The following is a 22,940-nucleotide window of genomic DNA, read 5'->3' as shown; positions in this document are numbered from 1 at the left end:
TTTTTCTTCTGTCCGATTTCTGTTGTACTTTGACAGGTAGAATAGTGTAGCATGTTACGCCATCCTGTCTTTAAAAAAAAAAAAAAAAAAAAGGAGTCGACAGGATCCACCAAAATGTGTTCCATAACACAGTCGCTGGTCCAACATGGCTCCTGTAGAAAAAACGGAAGCAATGATGACCGTGTGTACAGTGTTTTTTACGTTTTCTAAGCACTATGATCGTATTTTGTCTGCATTCTTTAAAATGTCTTCCTTGCATGCTTTTTCTTGCCTAATTTTTGCATTTACTAAACTGCCCTGTTATGTCCATGTACAATTAACAAAGTGACACCTCTTTGGGATGCTATTGAGCTGTTCATTCTATATACTATTGGAATTTAGGAACAGCCAGCTAGGTCTATGGACACCATACACCATTCTGTACCTGGCACTTGGCATTTACGTTATACTTTTTTTTTTCTTCATGATCAAGGCTGAAGCTAAAGTTACGGCTGCACTGGCAGTATTCATGTAGCAGTATCTGAGTGATACGGACACCTGCTATTTGTCCATGGCCCAGCATGAAAACTATGGGGATGCAGCTTGCTGCAACTTCATCAAGCAGTTGAGTACAGAATAAATCCAAAACCATTGTCAGTTGTACCGTCGCTCCTGCAGCATGGCTTGTGTAAGGCTGTGTTTACACGTCGCGGTTAGATCGCAAATTGACTGCGATGTGTGAACACAGCCTTGCTGCTCACAAAAAAGCAGGATCTACATGCAGTCTAGAACGGAAAGTCAAACTGAAGCCTCCGCTTCCGTTTCCGTCACCATTGATATCAATGGTGACGGAAACATTGCTAATGCTTACCGTTCGTCACCATTCCGGCAGGTTTCCGGTTTTCCGACGGAATCAATAGTGCAGTCGACTCCGCTATTGATTCCGTCGTTAAAACGGAAACCTGCTGGAATGGTGACGAACGGAAACCATTAGCAATGTTTCCGTCCCCATTGAGATCAATGGTGACGGAAACGAAAGTTGTGGTTTCAGTTTGACTTTCCGTTGTGGGGTTCACCCGACGGAACCCCGGAACGGAAAGCCAACGCTGATGTGAACAGGCCCTTACTGTGTACTTGTAGCATATAGTCACAAAATAACTTTGCAAGGTTAATATACAGAAAATATTTATTAAAGAATCATGTCCTGAGATACCCAGTTTTTCGTAGTTCAAGCCAGATACTTGATCAGGAGTTCACAAACTGCAGCGTGGGGGGTGGGGGACATAGAATGGCGTCGGGACACAGACATGCTTGTCTGTGTCCTGAAATTTCAGAAAGACACCTATGTCTTTTGATCCTACTGATGGAATATATTTCCATTTTTGTTTCGCACAGCGTTTTTTTTCAATTAAGAATTTAAAGATTTGTACATTTTCCGTATTTTGGGCCCACTCCTAGTTTTGGTTTACAAATACTGATGTAAAATACTGCCGTGTGAAAGTGGCCTATAGCCTCGGTCACACATTGCAGATTTGATCAGTGTTTTGAATCCGTATTTTGAGGCCAAAATCAGGAGCGGATGCAAAGAAGGGAAGAAGTACAAAAATTTTTTTTCATTAGATTTCCCCTGTGTTTAGGGTTCAGTCCTGATTTTGGCATGCAAATACTGACTTCATCTGCAATGTGTGAATGAGATCTAATTTTGTTCTGACTTGTGCAGACGGTAACAATCAGTTTAACCCAGATTGCTTCTTTAAAGGGGTATTCCCATCTGAGTTATTTATTGCATATCTACAAGATATATACCATAAATGTCTCATACTGCGGGTTCAACACTTGAGAGGAGACTAGTTGGGTGGTCTTTGTGTGCGGCGCTCTCCTATTGTAGTTTATGGTAGTTATGACATGCTCGGCTTTTTCAGTAACTCCCATAACCTATATTGGAGATAGCCTTATGCATGTTTGGCAGCCTTGTCTACTCTTCTCTGGCATGCAGGGGAACCCCAATTCACCCTAGAAGGGGAACCATAAATGCCTTATATGGGCCTACCCCTTTAAGTTTTTTTGCGGTCCTTGGGAGTGCTATAATCTGACAATATGGCCCTCAGATCAGAAAAGGTTGTGCACCCCTGTGCTAGATTGGGCTACATTACAACATTGGGCACTGTGTATCTCTGAGAGAAAAGTAGCCCTGTTGCCCATTGACACTAATCAGAGTGCAGCTTTCATTTTTTAAATTGCTCTGAAAGCTGAAATGTGGGCTCCAGTTGCTATAGATTACAAGGCTAATGTTCCACATCTACAGTTGTGACATATGAGGCTCTTGGTACCCCCTGAGTGCCATCCAGTCCTTGCACAGGGTATGCACTGTTTTCTGGTGGTTTCATTGCAGGATGCGGTGTGATATTCTGACATTCGTTCCTGTTTAATCAATAGTGTTGTGATCTCTTTTTTTCACAATAAAGACTTCCTGTGTTGCTATAGCATTTCATGCTTTTATCTGCAGTAGACCATAATGCAGGCAGTCCTCTTCCTGTCAGCAGCAGACTGCACATATTTCTTACTCCTCTTCCCTGCCACAGCCTAGATCAGGGGTCTCCAACTCGGCCGGGTAAGTGGGCCGCATATAGAAAAAATGTGAAGTTGACGGGCCGCATTACTTTCAAATTTCATACAATACAAAATTATTGTTAATCCATTAGTTATTTGAACTACTATAACACTATATTACTATAATAATACTACATTACTATAATACCGCTAGGTTTAAAATTTGAGATATTTCTCCACATGCTTATTTCAACAATCCAGTTTTCCAGTTAAATTAACAGTCGCTAAATGCAGTCCGGCGGCTCAGTTAGCAGCGTTTGGCAGACACACATGTCAAGATTGGGCAGCCCCTTTTTAGATGCTGCCGCAGTGCCCTCGGGGGGGATGCCGCCGCAGTGCCCTCCCCGGATGCTGCCGCAGTGATGTCAGGGGCTTGCTCAGAGCTGGAGTCCCGGAGCAGAGCCGCTTCTAGCACTCTGCCTGGGATTCCAGCTCTGCTCCTGACATCACTGTCCATATATGAACAGAGATGTCGGGGGCAACCCCAGAGCTGTAGTCCCAGGCAGAGCGCAAGTAGGCTCTTCCTGGGACTCCAGCTGTGCTCCTGACATCACTGGGACTCCTGCTCTGGGGAAGCCCCTGGATAACATTGTCGATGTATGGAAACCGATGTCAGGGAATTCCACAGAGTCCTGGAGCAGAGCCGATACTAGCGCTCTGCCCGGGTCTCCCCGCTCTGGGGAAGACGCTCCCACACTGTCCATATATGGACACCGATGTCAGGGAATTCCACAGAGTCCCGGAGCAGAGCCTGTACTAGCGCTCTGCACGGGACTCCGGCTCTGGTGAAGCCCCAGACATCGCTGTTCATATGTGGACAGCGATGTCAGGGAATTCCAGAGTCTCGGAGCAGAGCCGATACTAGCGGCTCTGTGTCCCGCGGACCGCAGATGACAGCCCCAGGGGCCGCATGCGGCCCGCGTGCTTGAGACCCCTGGCCTAGATCACAGTTATGTAAGGGGGATTTCAAGCTTATCTACACCTAATGCTTCTCCTAAGCTATGACAGGCAAGAGCACATGTGCCATTGAACTGGATAGAAGGCGAGCACACATGTACAAAAATGAAAATGAATCAAGATCAGATTTTACATGACATCATAAACATCATACAAGTTTGTAATGACCCCATAATCCCATTCTACTATCCCACAGTATGGGACTAGACATAGGGAACCTTAGGAAAGAAGTATGCTTAGATTATCGGCTTATATGAGAGAGAAAATACAGGACTGGTTATAAAAAAAAAAAAAAAACACTTGTCAGCAAGAATAATTATAGAGAGACTGGATGATAATGGCCCCACAAAAAAAAAGACAAATCCTTCTTATAGAAATGTGTATCAAGGGACACAATAAATAGTGAATTGAAGTGTGTGTGTGTGTGTGTGTACGTACACGTACACACGTGTGTACGTACCAGGGACGAATGCGAGCATGTTACTTGCTACAAACATAGTGCATCTGAAGTTATTTTATATACAGGGTGGGCCATTTATATGGATACACCTAAATAAAATGGGAATGGTTGGTGATATTAACTTCCTGTTTGTGGCACATTAGTATATGGGAGGGGGGAAACTTTTCAAGCTGGGTGTTGACCATGGCGGACATTTTGAAGTCGGCCATTTTGTATCCAACTTTAGTTTTTTCAATGGGAAGAGGGTCATGTGACACATCAAACTTATCAAGAAAAACAATGGTGTGCTTGGTTTTAACGTTACTTTATTCTTTCATGAGTTATTTACAAGTTTCTGACCACTTATAAAATGTGTTCAAAGTGCTGCCCATTGTGTTGGATTGTCAATGCAACCCTCTTCTCCCACTCTTCACACACTGATAGCAACACCGCAGAAGAAATGCCTCCCCTGACCCCCTTAGACTTTTATCTTTGGGGTCATCTGAAGGCAATTGTCTATGCTGTGAAGATACGAGATGTGCAGCAACTGAAACTACGGATACTGGAAGCCTGTGCTAGAATTTCTTCTGCGGTGTTGCTATCAGTGTGTGAAGAGTGGGAGAAGAGGGTTGCATTGACAATCCAACACAATGGGCAGCACTTTGAACACATTTTATAAGTGGTCAGAAACTTGTAAATAACTCATGAAAGAATAAAGTAACGTTAAAACCAAGCACACCATTGTTTTTCTTGTGAAATTCTCGATAAGTTTGATGTGTCACATGACCCTCTTCGCATTGAAAAAACTAAAGTTGGATACAAAATGGCCGACTTCAAAATGGCCGTCATGGTCAACACCCAGCTTGAAAAGTTCCCCCCCCCTCCCATATACTAATGTGCCACAAACAGGAAATTAATATCACCAACCATTCCCATTTTATTTAGGTGTATCCATATAAATGGCCCACCCTGTAGAATTGGAGGTATAGTCTCTCTGAATACTGTTCTAAGCCGAACGACAAAAAGTAAATAGTGGGATCCACCATACTACTTCATTTGTGAGATGCTTTTCATTTGGCTGTGTGCGATTTTGATTTTTTTTTTTGATTTTTTTTAGAAACTGCGCCACTTTTGTCCTTAGGCAGTGTTAGGTATTGCAACTCAGCCCCATTAATTTGAATGGGGAGGAGTTGTAATACGAGACACGGTCCATGGAGAAGAGTAGAGCGGTTTCTAGAAAAAATATGCACTTTTGTCTTTTCCCAGTGCTATTAAGGATCTAGTTACATAGTAGCTAAAGCAAAAGCTTTTTTTCGTCTAATTGCATCAGATCCGATGAAGCTTGAATTAACCTCTGCTTGTGCTCCAGATTTCTGCTAAAATATTTGTTTCTTTTAGATGCTGTGACCATTTTATTGTAACTAACTTGTTGACATGTAGCTATCAGTACCATATTGTTTGTTTTCTGTTTTCTATGAGCTTTCTATCTAAAAATCTTAGGCTATGTTCACACGGGGTATTTTGCCGAGTTTTTTGACGCGGAAACCGCGTCGCAAAACTCGGCAAAAACGGCCCGAGAACGCCTCCCATTGATTTCAATGGGAGGCGTCGGCGTCTTTTTCCCGCGAGCAGTAAAACTGCCTCGCGGGAAAAAGAAGCGACATGCCCTATCTTCGGGCGCTTCCGCCTCCGACCTCCCATTGACTTCAATGGGAGGCAGGAGAAAGCGTATTTCTCGGTGTTTTATGCCCGCGGCGCTCAATGGCCGCGGGCGAAAAACGGCGCGATAATTGCCGCGAAAATCGGCGTGCCGGGAGAGGAATATCTGCCTCAAAGTTCCAAACAGAATTTTGAGGCAGATATTCCTCCCCCAAAATACTCCGTGTGAACATAGCCTTAGTGTTATAGAGAGTCGTAGTTTTAAGAAATGTATTTTATTTCTTTTTATGTATATGATAGCATTTTAGTAAATTCCTGCATCTCTTATTTATTATTTCTGTTTTGCTTTTAGTGTTTGGTTTTGGTTTTTTTGGGGGAGGGGAACATAGAATTACAAACTGCTAAACTTTTCTCACACTTGCTTTAGAAAACAAAACTTTATACTGTGCAAAGGAAACCAAACAGAATTGTGGTTAAAAGGGGCATATTACAGTATCCACACCTCATGCAGTAAGTGGACATGTTAATGAACTTCATTTTATATTGTTTTTTATGCAATTCGCACACATCACTTTTCAGTCAATGTATCTATGAATTGCATTGACAAAATACAGATTAGCTCTTACACGTGGTTATAAAAAGATCATTTTTTTTTTCTTCATATTTTATTTGTTTTTGCATATTTTGTCCTATATGGCATTTCCTGCATATTTTATTTAGAGTTTATTTTATTTGTCTTTTATTATTTTTGTTTTCTACCCTTTCCATTGTTTCCTTTTTGCATGTGGATTTTCATGTATACCTAGGCATGACGACTATTCTGATGTCTGCGGCTGGGCTCCCTGTACGTCTTACCTCTGCACCCACCAACCCACACGTGGCCAGTAAACGTGATAAAAACTCAGTTAGGAGATTGCGGAAAATGCCAAAGAAAGGTAGTTGATCAATACTTTCCCACCCCTTTTTATAATCTTTATTTAAATATTTTTTTTCTTTAAGTTGTCTTTTCTTTAATACTGCACCACCCTAAACATTCTCTTTTCCTTTTTCACATTATTGCCATGGCACATACCTGTCTTTTTAGGCTTACAAAGGATCTTTGAACTGTCCCTAGGTTTATGTATGAAGAGCATTTTCTGAGTGTTCTTGCATTTATTATTAGTAGCATTCTTGTTCAAATCCAGTCCAGATTCATATTGTATATTAAGGCTTGACAACTTTTTGTGTTGTTAGGATAGGCCATCAATTTAAAAATCCTGGAAAACCCTTTCAATGTGCCTGTGTGGCTCAGCTAAGTGTGTATGTTATTGCATTAGGGAGATGAGCAGCGCCCAGACACTTTTGGCACTCCTATCTCCCGATGGAACGTGAGAGGATTGGATAAGGCACTTAGATTGTCAGAGGATCCTGCCAAGAAAATGGAAGTCTCTGGCCAGCTTTAGCCACCAGCCTCTTCTGCTACTATTAGAATTAAAAATAAAAGTTAGTAGTACCTTATTTTATAGGTTACGTCTAGATAGAATTTATATTGTACTGATCTTGTTACAGAACGTATTTATAACGCGGAGCTGCATAGGCAATTTTGGCGGTTGCTACTGAAATCAGTTGACTGCGTGTTGACAGACACACCCCTAAGGGATTAGTTTCATTAACCAATCTACCGCACTACATTCTGAGGTGTTTTTTTTTTTTTTTTGTTTTTTTTTAATAATACATCAGGATACTATATAGTGCATGGTGTGAAGGCTACACTACCCAGCACTGATCCAGCAGAAGTTACTGAGACCTTAGCTGAGAATCTTGCAGAATTTCGAATGCATTTTTGCATAAGAATATGCTATGGAAAACTCTGAAATTCAATTTAGTACAATTTGCTTGCCAACTTGCGTTGATTATATCCAGATGTAAACTGAAATAAAATCCTCAACCTAGAATATTGGCATTGATATTTTGTTATCTTGAGGCCCAGTACAAAAATAAAGTTTAAGATTGAAACTATGGGATACATTTTATTGTTTGTATCTAGGGCTGGACGATTTGCCGAAAACTAAAATCTAGATCGGCGATGTTCGATTTGAATCTCTATTTTCTTATAACTGTTAAATACACTGAAAAAAAATACCAAGAGATAGTTTTTAATAAATTAATTTCTATATAAATAACTTTTTAACATATTGCTATAATAATTGTGCGTAGCTTCACAACTTTTAATCTCTGCAAATACGTTATTTATTTTTATTTTTTTAAATACAATTTGAAAAATGTATATATTATAATTTCTGTTAACCTGTTCCCTGGCAGGGAAAAGGTTAACAGAACTTTCCAGCCCGACCACGGTACATGTGAACGGTACTCCTAGCATCAGTCATTTAGGCTACAGTCACACAACAGTAAAAAAAAAAAAAAAAAAAAAAAAAGCCCATTAACCCCTTAACGCTATGTGACATAATAGTCAGTTACCGACGTTGTCCTGTTAACGCAAACTGAAGGAATATTACGTCAGAGCATTAACAGGGTACTGTGTCTGCAGACACCGTTTTAAAGCAGTGATAGCTTAACACTATCACTGCTTCAAGGCCAGGACCGGAGCTAGCCTCCGATCCGGCCGGCTAATCCCTTAGGGCATGTTCACACGAGGTCATTACGTCCGTAATTGACGGACGTATTTCGGCCGCAAGTACCGGACCGAACATCTTGCAGGGAGTCGGGCTCCTAGCATCATAGTTATATACGACGCTGGGAGTCCCTGCCTCTCCGTGGAACTACTGTCCCGTACTGAAAACATGATTACAGTATGGGACAGTTGTCCGGCAGAGACTCCTAGCGTCGTACATAGCTATGATGCTAGGAGCCCTGCTCCCTGCACTGTGTTCGGTCCGGTACTTGCGGCCGAAATACGTCCGTCAATTACGGACGTAATGACCTCGTGTGAACATACCCTTAGATGCAGTGCTCAAAAGCGAGCGCTGCATCTATGGGGTTTACAAGCAGATCGGAACCCTGCAATGAAAGGAGTCCGGCCGCAGTAACAAGATGACCCAGAAGCTGAGCCTGCGACATCAGCCGCCGGTGTCAGCTGTATGTTACAGGGGCTTTCCTGCTGAAGCACGGTGCGACAGCGCTACTAGAGAATAGATTCAACGATTCTGTTAAAAAACAGAATCGTCAGAGGCCTTGAGGGCAAATTAATTTGATTAATCACCCAGCCCTAGTTGGATCATTTTGGGTACAAATGGAAACAACCAAGGAAAACTTCATTTTAAAGGGTTGTATGAGATGTGAAAAAAATAGAACTCAAGATAGTGGCTGTCTGAATTCTATTTGAAGCAAATTAAAGGAGTTTTATAGGCCAAACTGTTATTGTGTCATCACTAGTGCCGACCATGACTGGTATTTTCTCTTTGGCGTTCCTTGAATCCCTCTGGCATGGCATATTAAATTTGGCGCATCTTACTCCAGCTTGATTTTTATTAAGACTAGCGCAGTCTTAATAAATCTCTGCCTATATGATTATCAAGTACATCTAAGTTTATATATAGTATATAAATACATGTCTTAGTAGAAGCATAATAAAATGAATTAATGCTATTATTTTTATTATTATTTAAATATATACTATTTATTTGCAGCAACATGGAGGTGGATTCCATTTTTAGTGTCTTATTTTACTCCTTGTCAAGACATTTTTCCTAAAACATATGAGTTTTAGGGGATTACTGCTCTACTGTAAGGCGGAGCGTGTAGCTTTGTTAAGTGAGGGGGTTGACTAATAATGTTCATCACACCAGTCAAGAGTCCCATGAACTGGACCACAAAAGGTTCCGTATGAGCATCCTGAGAACACTCAGACATGTCATCGGTGATGGTGTATATATTAGTGCATTTATTTACCTCTTTTGCACTTTCCTAAGCTTTTCAATTCTGTTTTTTGCAGCCGCTTTGGAGGGTCAGCCTGCTTGTGTGTATTAGGCTTCGTTCACATCTGCGTCGGGACTCCATTCGTGGGATTCGTCTGAGCTTTCCGTCAGGGGAACCGATGAGCGGAATCCAAACTGAAACCATGGGTTTCCGTTTGCATCACCATTGATTTCAATGGTGACGGATCCGATGCAAATGGATTCCATTTGTCACCGTTGTGTAAGGGTTCCGTTGTTTTGACGGAATGAATAGCGCAGTCTACTACGGTATTGATTCCGTCAAAACGAATCTTTACACAACGGTGACAAATGGAAACTATTTGCATCGGATCAGTCACCATTGAAATCAATGGTGATCCAAACAGAAACCATAGGTTTCCGTTTGGATTCTGTTCATGGGTTCCCCTGGCGGAAAGCTCAGGCGAAACCCATGAACGGAGTCCTGACGCAGATGTGAATGAAGCCAAAGTTGCATGAACGTGTTCCTCTGTGGCAAAAAAAAAAAAAGTAACAACCTATTCATATCTCAGAAAGTTCCAATTTGCCATAGACTTTAGATAATTGTCGGCTGAACATGTTTCATCTAGCAGATATCACAACCCATCTCACAATTTTGATTATCTTTAACATGTTCTAATTATGCAGGGGTAAGGTTTAGGATCAGCCTGAAAAAAAAATCCAACATGGTTTACAATAGGCAACCATTGGGATCTACCAAAGCTTTTTGGATTTTTGCTGCATCCCGTCCAAAATGTGCTGCCTAGCAACAGGCCTTGCTTTATCTCCATGCCATTGTTAAGATATGGAGTATTATAAAGGGCTTATCTCAATAATACAGCTCCTTTTGCATATGTCCATTTACGGCATATGGATGTCAATGTGTCAGAGGGTGGGGTCCCCTGATCGGAACCCTTCCTCTGCGTGCAACAGGTTTGGAGTTACTAACCGAGCTGCATGCACTCTGATTGACTCGACCCGACCACTTATTACATGGTCGGCAATTAGTTTCCTTTCCCTTTGTTGTATGTGCATAATAGTGTATCCAGCTATAGGTATTCCGTCTACAGGATACAATCTTTGTGATTATTTTTTCTTTATCACACAGTATGTGACTGAAATACAGCTCGTACTATAGGCAGTTTAAAAGTATAAAATGTATGTTAATATATATGATGTGGTTATGTTGGGTTTTTTTTGGTTTGTGTATAAAAAAATATTTCTTTTTTTTATCTGGATTCCGGGTTTTCAAGTTGTAATTCAATACAAATGTTGTGCAAATGAGTCAATGCAGCATTATGTCTAAAAGTTTTTGAATACAGCATTGAACAATGTATTTTTTTGTGTTTTACAAGTTCTAAGTTTCATGGTCCGCTCCACTGAAGTATAGAAAATTCCAAAAACGTTCAGTGTTATGTTCTTCTTACCTTTCTGTAAACTTTCTCTATTTGTTGCCGTTCAGCTTTACTTCATAATTGTTTGGGGGAAAACCTGGTGCAGGATTTTCTAGGTCAAAAAGGTCAACTGTACTATTCCACATAGCGTTCTAATTTAATTGTGTTCATAACAGGAATTACATCTGACCCAGAGCACGTTGTGAAGAAATACATGGAAAACCTCCAGAAACCACCGGAAGAGGTATAATAACGCAAATCATTGGATGCAGTAAAGGGGTTTTCTGATTGTAAACATTGGTAGCATATGCCTAGGATATGCCACCAATGTCTGATTGCTAGGACAAAGTGGCATGGGCTCTTTTCCAGGATGCCACTTGGTCAGCCACTGACCCTTAAAGTCCACCTCTGTCCACACGATAGGGGTTTAATATTTAATTGCTAGAACATTCAAAATACTGACTGGAGCCATGCATGGGAGGAGGAATGTGAGACCCAGGATCCCTGTTCTAGTGATAGGTGGCAGTCCCAGCAATCAAACATTTATTACCTATACTGTGGATAAGTAATTCATGTTTTTGATGAGACAACACCTTTTAGGTCTTGTAATAAAAAATTAAAAAAAACTCATGTTCGATCTTTATTTGTTTCAAGGACTGTATTATCTGCATGGACACGCTGACTTCTGCGTCTGGGTACGGTGAGTCTTCAGAAAGCAAAAACATCAAGGATACTGCTGTAGGAAAACTCAAGAAGTGTGGCCACGTTTTCCATCAGCTTTGTATGTTCGAAATGTATAACAGTGGGAACAAGGTAAAATATCATGTTTCAATTGATCCTTTATGTGCCACCTAACCCTTGTTTTCTTTTCTCTGTAATACAGTTGAACTTGTATAAACCAAGCTTCCCGAAAAACCGGTTTATGGAGAACATACATTAGGATCTTGTGCGTTTGTCACCATCCCAGTATTATTGATAAAAGTTTGATCCATAAATGTTTGTGAAATGTTTAGTGGTAAAGCTTCAAGACATAGATGCCAAAATATTTTGTTTTTCCTTCCCAATCCACATCTACGACTACCTTGGCTTTATATGTCATGATTCTAGATTGCTCAGTCAGCATTGCTATCTTGATATACTTGGATGATGACCAAGGCAAAGAACACATTGTTTGCTCTCCGTGTGTTAAGGGCTGTGTGAATAAATCTGCTTTGATGTGTGCATGGATTTAGATATACAAGGGCAACAAGGGTTACATTACTCTCGTATCAACTGTAGTGTATAAGTGGCTGGATTTTCTTTGACTGGTTTGGAAGAATGGCAGTAGGTTAGTAATTTATTGTCATCATTCACTGTCCACAATATAATTTCCCTTCCTCTCATTCACAATTTCATAGGTGGCCAGGTAACCTATATGTATGTTTTTGGAATGTAGGGGGGGGGATGGAGTACCCGGAGGAAAACCATGTGAAAAACATACAAACTCAATGCTGATGTTGGCCTTGCTCAGGTTTGAATCCAGGTCCCGGGTGCAGCAAGGCAACTAAGCAAACCACTGAGCTACCGTGTTGCCCAATTGTGAAATTCCAATCCCCCTCTCTAGACAGTCGCTTGGCTCTTGGTAAACCATTATTATTGCAGTGGCCACCATTTCAAGAAAAATACTTAATAAAGCACCAGGTCTCGGTGATCTGGCAGGCTGGAACTGGTGGCATGACGCCTGTGAGCCACATCACAAACCTCTATTCACCCGCTACATAGAGGAGACTTTGCCAACGTAGTCTTGCAGAGGAGGAGGCTGCGAATACTACTTTACCCTATGGTCCGTTTGACATAGCGGTAGTCTAATATAAATCAGGTGAAGGCCTGACCAGACATTTTATGCAGTTATCTTCCATCTGGAGACTCTCTTTGAGGTAGCATATGTTTGACCTAGTGTTCCCCAGACTAAAAGCTACTCTTAGTGGGTGCGCTAAGCAGTTTCTTGAATTAGAAAATTTTTGATGGATGTGGGTAAAAGATGATATACCACTGAATTTAGGATGAGAATCTCATTGTGATGGAGTTAGGAGGCAGAGTACAACATGCTGTATGGTGCATGCCTAATAGGAGCATGCACAGATCACGCTACATATCTTCCAGCAGAGTAAAAATACTCCTCTTGGCATTTTTAGGAGTATTTTTAGCCAAGGAAGAGTATGTATTTTGCAGTAATTCAAATTAATAATACATAGCGATACACAATGTTAAAAGGCCGCTATTTATGCTGAGAAACATTACTATAACTTATAACAATGCTTTCATACATAAACAGGAGGTTTAGGTAATTTTAAAGAGAAATAGTTGTTTTAGCAAACTCTTGATGTGTCATAGTGATGTAAAAAGTCGTGTCTGGCTGGGGGTCCTGGTGCCAAGACCCACATGATCGCTAAAACAAACGGGCAGAAGCGCTAACCAGGGTGCTTTTGGCTGCGATCGGCAATCGTAGTATGCCGAAAGATGGGCATTTAGACTTTCTATGTAAAATCCGTCGTCAGACATATTAGGGTTTCCGAATGCAGCGGAAAAGACAGTGCTCGGTTAAGCACTTCTGCCCGTGAAATGTTGAAAGGAAGATGGACTGTTAGGATAATAGAAGGGCCCATAACCACTTTGTTGGATATCAAAGAAAAGTACTTGCCAATCATGCGGATCCCTGCCTAACCTCTTACAAATCTGTCACTAACCAAGAGGTTCTGCAGCAGTAGCAACCTGCAATAAACACCATAATGGTGATGATTTACCCCTATGGATTATTTAATATCAGGATTTTCTTACCTCCAACTCTACATTCTGTGAGAACTATTGCCAGGGCACTGTCACAGCATAGACTTGTCGTCACACACACTCACACTCTCACTCTCTCAGCAGCCCCAAGAGCCCACCAGCACTGGACTGCCAGGCAGCTCCTGGTGACGTCACACATGTGCACACAGTCCCCTACTGGCTCAATGTGCCTGACGTCATTAGGAGCCGCCTGGCAGTACCGCACTAGCCGCTCCATACTAGTGTTTAAGGAAGTACGTAAGAGGTTCTGAGAAACTCTTCTTACCTACTTATTTTACCTCCCTCTGGTACTTGGCTTCCGGCGCCGTCCTCCCACCTGAAGTGAATTCAGTTTTGTGTAAGAATATGCCTGAAACAGATTTTGAAGCGGTTTCGGAGGCTTTACAGGTGTCTGATACATTTAGAGGCATTATTACGACCCTTTGGAGCATGTATAGTTAACGTTGTGACCATGTTTTAGTCCTTTTTTTTTTTTTTTTGAGGTTTGTTTCATCATTTCAAAAGTACTGGTGATGACTGGATTTCCTTGTGACATGAATGTAAGGAAACAGATATGCGTGATCATGGACTGATGGCTTATATTTATGCGGATGGGAAACCAGCAGGATATTACAATAATTATGTTTTATTATTATATAATATTTTTTAAATTTAGTAATGATGAAATATATATTCTGCATTTTTGACCAGAAGTTCCAGAACCAATTTTATGGGAAGCCAATTACCATATTGGTCTGTTTTTTTTGTAATGTGTGGAAACGTGAGGAAATTCATGCCCCTAGTACTGCGTGTTAGTAATGTAAAAACCTGTGCTTTGTACACTTCTTCACTTTGGGTGCATACCTCATTACGTAGTACTTGCCATGTCCGACTTGGACTGCATTCTGTACATTTTTTTTAAAGTAAAAGTTTTGTCCACCGATTTTTATTTTACAGGATGGAAGTTTGCAATGTCCAGCTTGCAAGACAATATATGGGGAAAAGACTGGAACCCAGCCGAAAGGAAAAATGGACTATTTCTTTATCCCTCAATCTTTGCCTGGTCATCAAGATTGTGACACAATCCACATAGTCTATGCCATCAATCCTGGAATACAGGTACTGCATATGTGCCAGAACAGAGAGCTGCTCTCCGATAGGATCTGCAAATGTTTTTGTTGTTTTTTTTGGAAAATATTCATACATTTTACATAAACTAAAAACACAGCTGTGTGAATGCAGCTAGAGGTTTCTTTAAAAAGTGTACCTAAATTTTTTTAATGACTCTTCAGAATAAGCTTTCCCATTTTATGTACATGAGTAATGCCGCTGTTTCTGGCCATCATGACTTGTATATTATTTAGCCGTTTTCCCCCTCTGCAGGCTCTCTAATTCCTAGCCTCTCTGTGCAAGTGGGCAGAGCCTGACTCCTATTATGTTTTCTATACACATAGAGAAGAGTAGAATCCTGCACGCCTATCTCTATTGTGTGTGTGTGTGTGTGTATATATATATATATACACACATGGATATATATAAATGTGCGCTGCAGCATGGAAGTCCTTATACAGCAGTATATCTGTCAATCCAACACTGAGGTGACCTATGAATCTTACCAGCAGCTTCAGCACGTCTGTGTGCGTCACTTATATTTTAGACCTGCTCCCTTTCCATAGACTTCTATGGGTAGCATGTCTATGTCTCTCTCACTGCTCCTGCCCCCCTCTCCATAAACTGTCAATGCACACACCATTGCCTGTCCTTAGCAGAGACACACCTCCACTTACTGCAGTCCGTCTCCTCTGCTCTGTAACTAGAGACAGATTTTGCTTGACAACAGGGTGTGGACAGCAGATAAGTGAAGGGGAGACACCTAGTGGCAGTAACGTCTCACAGAATTTGTATGGATAAAACAAAATTGTAACCGTAAGTAAATTAAAAAGTTGATCTATATTAGGTATAGGTATACTATTAGATTAGCAGAAGTTGTTTGACAAGTTAGTTTCCATTTAAGAACACATACACATCTTGATATTAGACCTGGTTCTGACTGACTCTGGTTGCCAACTGAATGGGCAACCACAACTTGACAGAATACCCTAGCATGTATGCATCAAAACTAGGAGAGAAATCCCCATGGTGCTACATAAATTGTTTTCTGGCTGCCCCCTTCCTGTGTACTGTGGAAAAGAGGAGGTGTCTTGGTTTGCATGTAACAGTTTCCCTATTGCAAAAGTTTTTTTTCAATTTTTTTTCTTTTCACTCAAGTCACATATCTAAATACCATTTAAAAACAAAAAGGACCAATTGTCACGGTTTACAAATTCCTCCGGGTCATATACCGTTTAAATATACACCACTGCCGTCTACCACTTTACCCCTTGCTTGCTCTTAATACCAACTCTGGAAGGAGAGTTTATTTTTTCCTAGGCCGCCTTTTCATTCACTTTCTTTGTACTCTTCTTAGGCTAAGTTCACACTACCGTTAAAGTCCGTAAATTTTTCTTCCGTCGGAGGAAGATGTGAGCAAGAGTCCAAATGGAAAGCATTCCTTCCGTTAGAATTGCCGTTGATTACAAAGGTAATTCTTTTGTTTCAGATGCTTTCTGTTTGCTAGGTTTCCGTTTTTTTGACGGAACCAAAAGTCAGACTGCAGCACTTTTCCTTCTGTGAAAAAAAAACGGAAACCTACTCAACAGAGGCAAACAGAAAGCTTCTGAAACAAAAGAATTACCTATGAAGTCAATGGCAATTCTAACGGAAGCGATGCTTTCCATTTGGACTCTCGTTAACCTCTTCCTCCGATGGAAGAGTCCTAAGCATACTATAACGGTAGTGTGAAAGGAGCCTTGCTCATTTTTGTTTTCGTGTAATAGGTTTTAAGGCCTCCAGTGTTCTTCATCTAACAGATCTGTAGGAGAAAAATAGGAAGATAATGTATTTACCAAATATTAGATTAATCCCATTTCAGCATCCATTTTTCTTGTAAGGGTATACTTTGATGCCATAGTCAAGTCCTCTAGGGAGATTAGGGTATTCGATCAATAATTAGACATTTTTGATGCTTTAACGTCCTAGAGACTATCTCTCTCTAGTGACACCAACGCTGACTTTTTTTAATTTCCTGTACGGAGTGGTGAGACGGAGACATCCCTGCTAAACTGACCCCTTTGTCTGTACTTTGAACCTTATTTCTAGCGATTTAGAAGCAGAAAACATAACAAAGTTCTTGGTCAGTCAGCCGAAATCTGGAGCTCTTTTGAGATCAAGATGTGCAAAATGCCACCGTGATATTGAGGTTGTGTATCTAAACTATATGGCAAGGGTTTTGTGGACACCCCTCCTAAATATTGAGTTCAGGTGTTTCAGCCACACCCATTGCAAACTGCAATATAAATTCAAGCTCACAGCCATGCAATTTCCATAGACAAACCGTGGTGGTGATGGTAGTATGGCTTGTATTGAAAAGCTCAGTGTCTTTAAACTTGGCTCTGTCATAGGATGCCACCTTTGCCACAAGTGAGTTTGCAAAATTTCTGATCTGTTAGGTCTGCACCGATCACCTGTGTGTGCTATTATTGTAAAGTGGAAGCGTCTAGGGGTATAAAACAAATCTCTGCCACGAAGTGGGCCACCAAGCGCTGAAGGGCATGATGCGTAAAGAAACGCTTCTTTTTGTTGCATCACTTAATACAGAGTTCCACACTAGAAGTGACATGAGCACAAGAACTGTGCGTTGGGAGCTTCATGAAGTGGGTTGCTATGTCCGAGCAGCTGCACACAAGCCGAAGATCGCCATCCACAATGCCAAGCGTCCGCTGGAGTGGATTAACGCACTCTCTAGAGCAGGGGAAACTTGTTCTCTGGAGTGATGAATCACGTTTTACTATCTGCCAGTCTAATGGATGAATCTGGGTTTGGCATATGCCTGTCGGAATGCGTAATGCTTACTCTACCATTTGATGCAAGATGTATAATGGTCTGGGGCTGTTTTTATGGACCAGGCCCCTCACTGCTATACAAATACATTAGACAATTGTATGGTTTCAACTTACTGTGGCAACCGTTTGGGGAAGGTCCTTTGATGTTCCAGCATGGTGGGTTGTCATATTCTTGAAGATCCTCTTGCTAAAGATCAGTATCTTATCCTGTCCTTGATTCATTACTTGCTTTCACTGTGATCTCACACGACCTGCTGCCAAGGGGTGGAATGTACATTTGGAACACCACTGATTGTAAAACAGGGGTTGTAACCTTTTTTTTTATTTATTTATTTATTTTTGTTCACATTTTATTTTAGACCACTTTTTGGTAAAAGCTTATACAGGCTAAACGCCATCTCCAGCTGTATCTCGGAACTTCTATTATCTTTTATACACACAAAACTAATTTTATTTTACTTTTTTCTATGCAGGGACTGGAACATCCAAACCCAGGAAAGCCGTATACAGCTAGGGGCTTCCCACGTCACTGCTATCTCCCAGGCAATCCCAAAGGAAAATTGGTAAGCGCGATCCAATTTGGCACTGATTTATTTGTGCTTTTAATTACTTTATTCTGTCCAGAGACAATTTGTTTATTCCAGCTTTGTATAAAACTAGGATTAGCATTGCAGTTGACCATATTATAATTCTGATACTAATAAATCTGTTTCCCAAGGTTTGTTACGTTCTTGTCTACACAGAATTTAAAACCACCTCATAAAAATTCATGTCAGTGCCACCTAAAGGACAACTCAAAATATTGCCTACAATATTGCAGAAAGGGAGTAACATCGTCATAATAATCTTTGATTATATAACGCCAACATATTCCACAGCGCTCTGCAATAAGAATTATAAGAAATTTTCTTTAAAAAAGTTGTTTTTTTGTGCCATCAAAGTATTCTTTTATTTTTTTTATTTTTGACTTAGGGGTTTGAAAATCTGGTGACAGAGCCTCTATCTCGTATTGCAGCAGATAGGCGCTGCAATGTAGATAACAGTAACGTTATTTTTTGTTTTTTTTCAAAAACGAGCATTTTTGGCCAAGTTATAAGCATTTTTATATTTATGCAAATGAGCCTTTCTTAAGTACAACTGGGCGTGTTTAAAGTTATGTCCAAGTGGGCGTGTATTGTGTGTGTACATCTGGGCGTTTTTACTACTTTTACTAGCTGGGCGTTGTGAATAGAAGTGTATGATGCTGACGAATCAGCATCATCCACTTCTCTTCGTTAACACCCAGCTTCTTGCAGTGCACAGACACACAGCGTGTTCTCGAGAGATCACGCTGTGACGTCACTTCCTGCCCCAGGTACTGCATCGTGTCGGACGAGCGAGGACACATCGGCACCAGGCGACAGAGGCTACAGTTGATTCTGCAGCAGCATCAGCGTTTGCAGGTAAGTCGATGTAGCCTCTGTCGCCTGGTACCGATGTGTCCTCGCTCGTCCGACACGATGCAGGACCTGGGGCAGGAAGTGAGTGACGTCACAGCGTGATCTCTCGAGAACACGCTGTGTGTCTGTGCACTGCCAGAAGCTGGGTGGTAACGAAGAGAAGTGGATGATGCTGGTTCGTCAGCATCATACACTTCTATTCACAACGCCCAGCTAGTAAAACAAGTAAAAACGGGCAGATGTTACACACACAATACACGCCCACTTGGACATAAATTTAAACACGCCCAGTTGTACTTAAGAAAGGCTAATTTGCATAAATATAAAAATGGTCATAACTTGGCCAAAAATGCTCGTTTTTGAAAAAAAAAAAACGTTACTGTAATCTACATTGCAGCGCCGATCTGCTGCAATACGAGATAGGGATTTGAAAATCTGGTGACAGAGCCTCTTTAAGCTAATTCTTTAGTTCTTCCTTTATTCTCTGCATAGTGGTAAAATTACCTGTAGACTAATATGTGTTGTTCACAACCACATAACATTTTATCAGTGCACTTTTGTTACAGATGTCAGTAAAGTAGAAACTGTCTCCGGCAGAGTACGGCAGGGATGGTAATGGAGTTAGGTGAAAAGATGCAGAATGAGAGATATATGGTGGAAGTCACTGGGCCTTAGGGATGCACGATGCATCCAAACTTCAATACTGTTTCGATACCGTGCACCCTCAAACGGTTCGATACCGTTCTTTCTTGTATTTCGATACTAAGCTGTGCGGCCGCAAAGCTTAGCATTGTAACACATGAATGTATGAGAGCGGGGCTGCGGCTGTGTAATATAGTCATTGCCCCGATCCTGAGTCCTGACGATTGTGCGTGCAGTCAGCATGAAGTGATGCGGCTGGCACTGCACTAATGATTGCCGGCAATGAAGACAGAACATGGCGGACGAACTGCAAAACATCTCCTTGTTCAGTGCCTGCGCTCATTAGTGCAGCGCTGGCCACATCACCTCATGCTGACCGCGTGCGCACTTGTTGTCAGGAGCGGGGCAATAGCTGTATTACACAGCAGCAGCCCTGCTTGATTGGCGGAGATGAGAGAAACCTAATCTCCGCCGCTATTCCCCTGAATGCTGCGATCAAAGCTGACCACAGCATTCAAGAGGAAAATGAGAAGGGGGATGCCCCTTGGATCGCATCACAGGAAATCCCTGTGACGCGATTGAGGAACATACCATATATGGGCAGACAGCCCAGGGTTCATTCAAGGACCCACAGGGCTGTCTTACCATATTTCCTGTTAGGGCATACTGATATAGATATATGCCATTACATTAAAGTTTAAAAACAAAGTAATATTAAATTTTAAAAAATATACACACACACCTTTTTTACAATAAACATTAAAATAAGTCTCAATACATAAAAAATACACATATATTCAGTATTGGCGCGGCCATAATAACCTGCACAACAATTTTTTGTGTCATTTATGCCTCAATTTAGCCTCCATGTTCCTCACATTAATAGTAATTAAAGGGAACCTGTCACCAGCATTTCACCTATTAAACCGACTATACCTGGTGGTAGTGGGTGAAAAATAATTTCTATATAACCTATAATTATCTTCTTAGTCGGCTCTGTAGCTTTAGTATTTAGCTTTTTAGTGTTCCCACACCGTATGCTAATGAGCAGAAGAGAGTCAGATCTTCATTTGAAAAGAGTCAAATCTTCGTTTGGAAAGAGTCAAATCTTCATTCCTCAAGTCTTTCCGAGTTTACCCCGCCTCCTTACTTTTGATTGACAGCTCCTCGCCTTCCCCCAGCACACAAAATCCCACGCTTGTGCATTGATGTCCTCTTCAGGGGTGTGCGCACAAAGGGACGCCGGATTATTACGATAAAAGGCACAAAACGTTTGCAGACCGATATTTACAGTCGGAAGAGGAGTTTAGGAGAGGGGATAACGGCAATGAACTTTTTATAGCAGCGACCAGTGAGGGAGAAGTAAAGTTCAATAGGTGAAATGCTGGTAACAGGTTCCCTTTAACCACATCATGTACCTTACACATTAACCCATTATGACTGAGAAACATGATGGGGTTAATTACTATTAATGTGAGGCACATTCAAAATTCATCACACATCGCGCCTCACATCAGAAAATGGAAGAACTTCTTATTATTATTACTGTTGGCAAAGTATCATTTTGGTATCGAAATCGCAATACTACACAAAGTATCGGTATCGAAGTCCGAATTCTGGTATTGTGGCAACCCTACTGGGTCTACATTAGAAACGGGGAGTAATGTGACTCTCCTGCCATAGACACGTCTATGTGGCTTAGTCTAAGTATTAATGCTCATGTATCTGCTTTAGACTTGCTTTTATTATTAGAATGATATTTGTGGAACAATAAGTAAATCTCTCATTTTGTTTGTATTTATTTTCCATTAGGTATTGGAGCTTTTAAAGTTGGCCTGGGCCAGGAACCTGATTTTCACTATTGGCGTTTCCAGCACAACGGGGGAATCTGATACTGTAGTGTGGAATGAAATCCATCACAAAACAGAAATGAACTCTAACATAACAGGCCACGGTTACCCTGATCCAAACTACCTAGACAATGTCATTGCTGAACTTGCGGCTCAAGGGGTCTCCGAGGGCTGCTTAAAGATATAAAATGGCTGCCTCCTGATGAGTTGTGGGACGTGTTAATGAAGTTCATGTATATGATGCCTTAATGATTGGGTTTAAGTTAGCATTATATTTTTGGTAAAGCAATACATATCTAAAAGAGGTTTACAAAATTGCTGGGGAAATCCATGGCTTGATTTGTACAAGACTGGCATGTGAAGTCATAGTGCCAACCCTGCTGGACGGGGACCAGCCATTATAATTGTTCCACCATGTCTTTCCCTGCATATGTGTAACATTATACAATAGTCATTACATATACAAAAGAAATAATGCTGATTTTTAAGAGAGAAGAAATCGGAATCCATTCTAATGCAATATTAGCATAGTTTTCTTTTGAGGTTTATACATGGTACTTGGCAAATTTGATGAAATTCCGCCTTGCCTGGGTGAGTGATCGCTGGCTTTGAAGACCTTGTCAAAGCCTGAGCTAAGTTGAAGACTCGTTTTGGCTCGTGTGCCATTGGCTTGCTATTGTTTTTTTTTGTATTCATTGAATTGAAAATGTTATTTAGTTATTTTATATTGAAGGTCTCCGTAAATCAAACTGCACAAATGTATGTTTACTGTTAAAGTGAATTATATCAGTTTAACACCCGCACATAAGAAGCAAGTTGTTTCTTTACCAACCGCATTTTATAATAAAAAAATATATACTTATGTATTACTTAATAAAAAATTGTATGGAAAACACACTATTAGCCATTTTTCTTAACAAGCTCTTTAATAGGTGGTTGTCGCTCTTGCTGTGTGGAGTGCAGAGTTTTTTGTTTTGGCCAGATCTAAAAATTGTGCCTTTGATAATATTAATCTTCCCTTTGTAACGCCAGTCCTGTTAGGGTATGTTCACACGGCGGGGGTCCGTAACGGCTGAAATTACGGGGATGTTTCAGCCTGAAAACATCCCCGTAATTTCAGCCGTACCGGCATGTGCAGGCGCTTGAACGCCGCGTCAATTACGGCCGTAATTAGCGCTGCTATTCATTGGAGTCAATGAATAGCGGCTCCAATTACGGCCAAAGAAGTGACAGGTCACTTCTTCTACGCGGGCGTCCATTTACGCGCCGTCATTTGACAGCGGCGCGTAAATATACGCCTCGTGTGAACAG

General features: G+C 41.1%; 1 protein-coding gene across 2 annotated transcripts in view; it reads left to right on the top strand.

The window, feature by feature from the left end:
- DTX2 (deltex E3 ubiquitin ligase 2) overlaps positions 1-22,526 on the top strand; it is a 60,003-nt gene extending 37,477 nt beyond the window's left edge. The window contains exons 5-10 of one of the 2 annotated variants that reach the window (XM_075852980.1): positions 6,451-6,579; positions 11,129-11,196; positions 11,607-11,765; positions 14,715-14,876; positions 18,172-18,261; positions 21,592-22,526. In XM_075852980.1, the coding sequence (XP_075709095.1) occupies positions 6,451-6,579; positions 11,129-11,196; positions 11,607-11,765; positions 14,715-14,876; positions 18,172-18,261; positions 21,592-21,816 (833 nt within the window). In that variant the 3' untranslated portion in view covers positions 21,817-22,526. The remainder of the gene's footprint in view (positions 1-6,450; positions 6,580-11,128; positions 11,197-11,606; positions 11,766-14,714; positions 14,877-18,171; positions 18,262-21,591) is intronic. The other variant, XM_075852981.1, reaches the window with a different exon arrangement.
- The last annotated feature ends 414 nt before the right edge of the window (positions 22,527-22,940 follow it).

Source organism: Rhinoderma darwinii, chromosome 2 (assembly GCF_050947455.1).
Source record: "Rhinoderma darwinii isolate aRhiDar2 chromosome 2, aRhiDar2.hap1, whole genome shotgun sequence".
Taxonomy (NCBI): Eukaryota; Metazoa; Chordata; class Amphibia; order Anura; family Rhinodermatidae; genus Rhinoderma; species Rhinoderma darwinii.
Note: the sequence above shows the minus strand (reverse complement) of the source record. Positions and strands in the feature narration are given on the sequence as shown.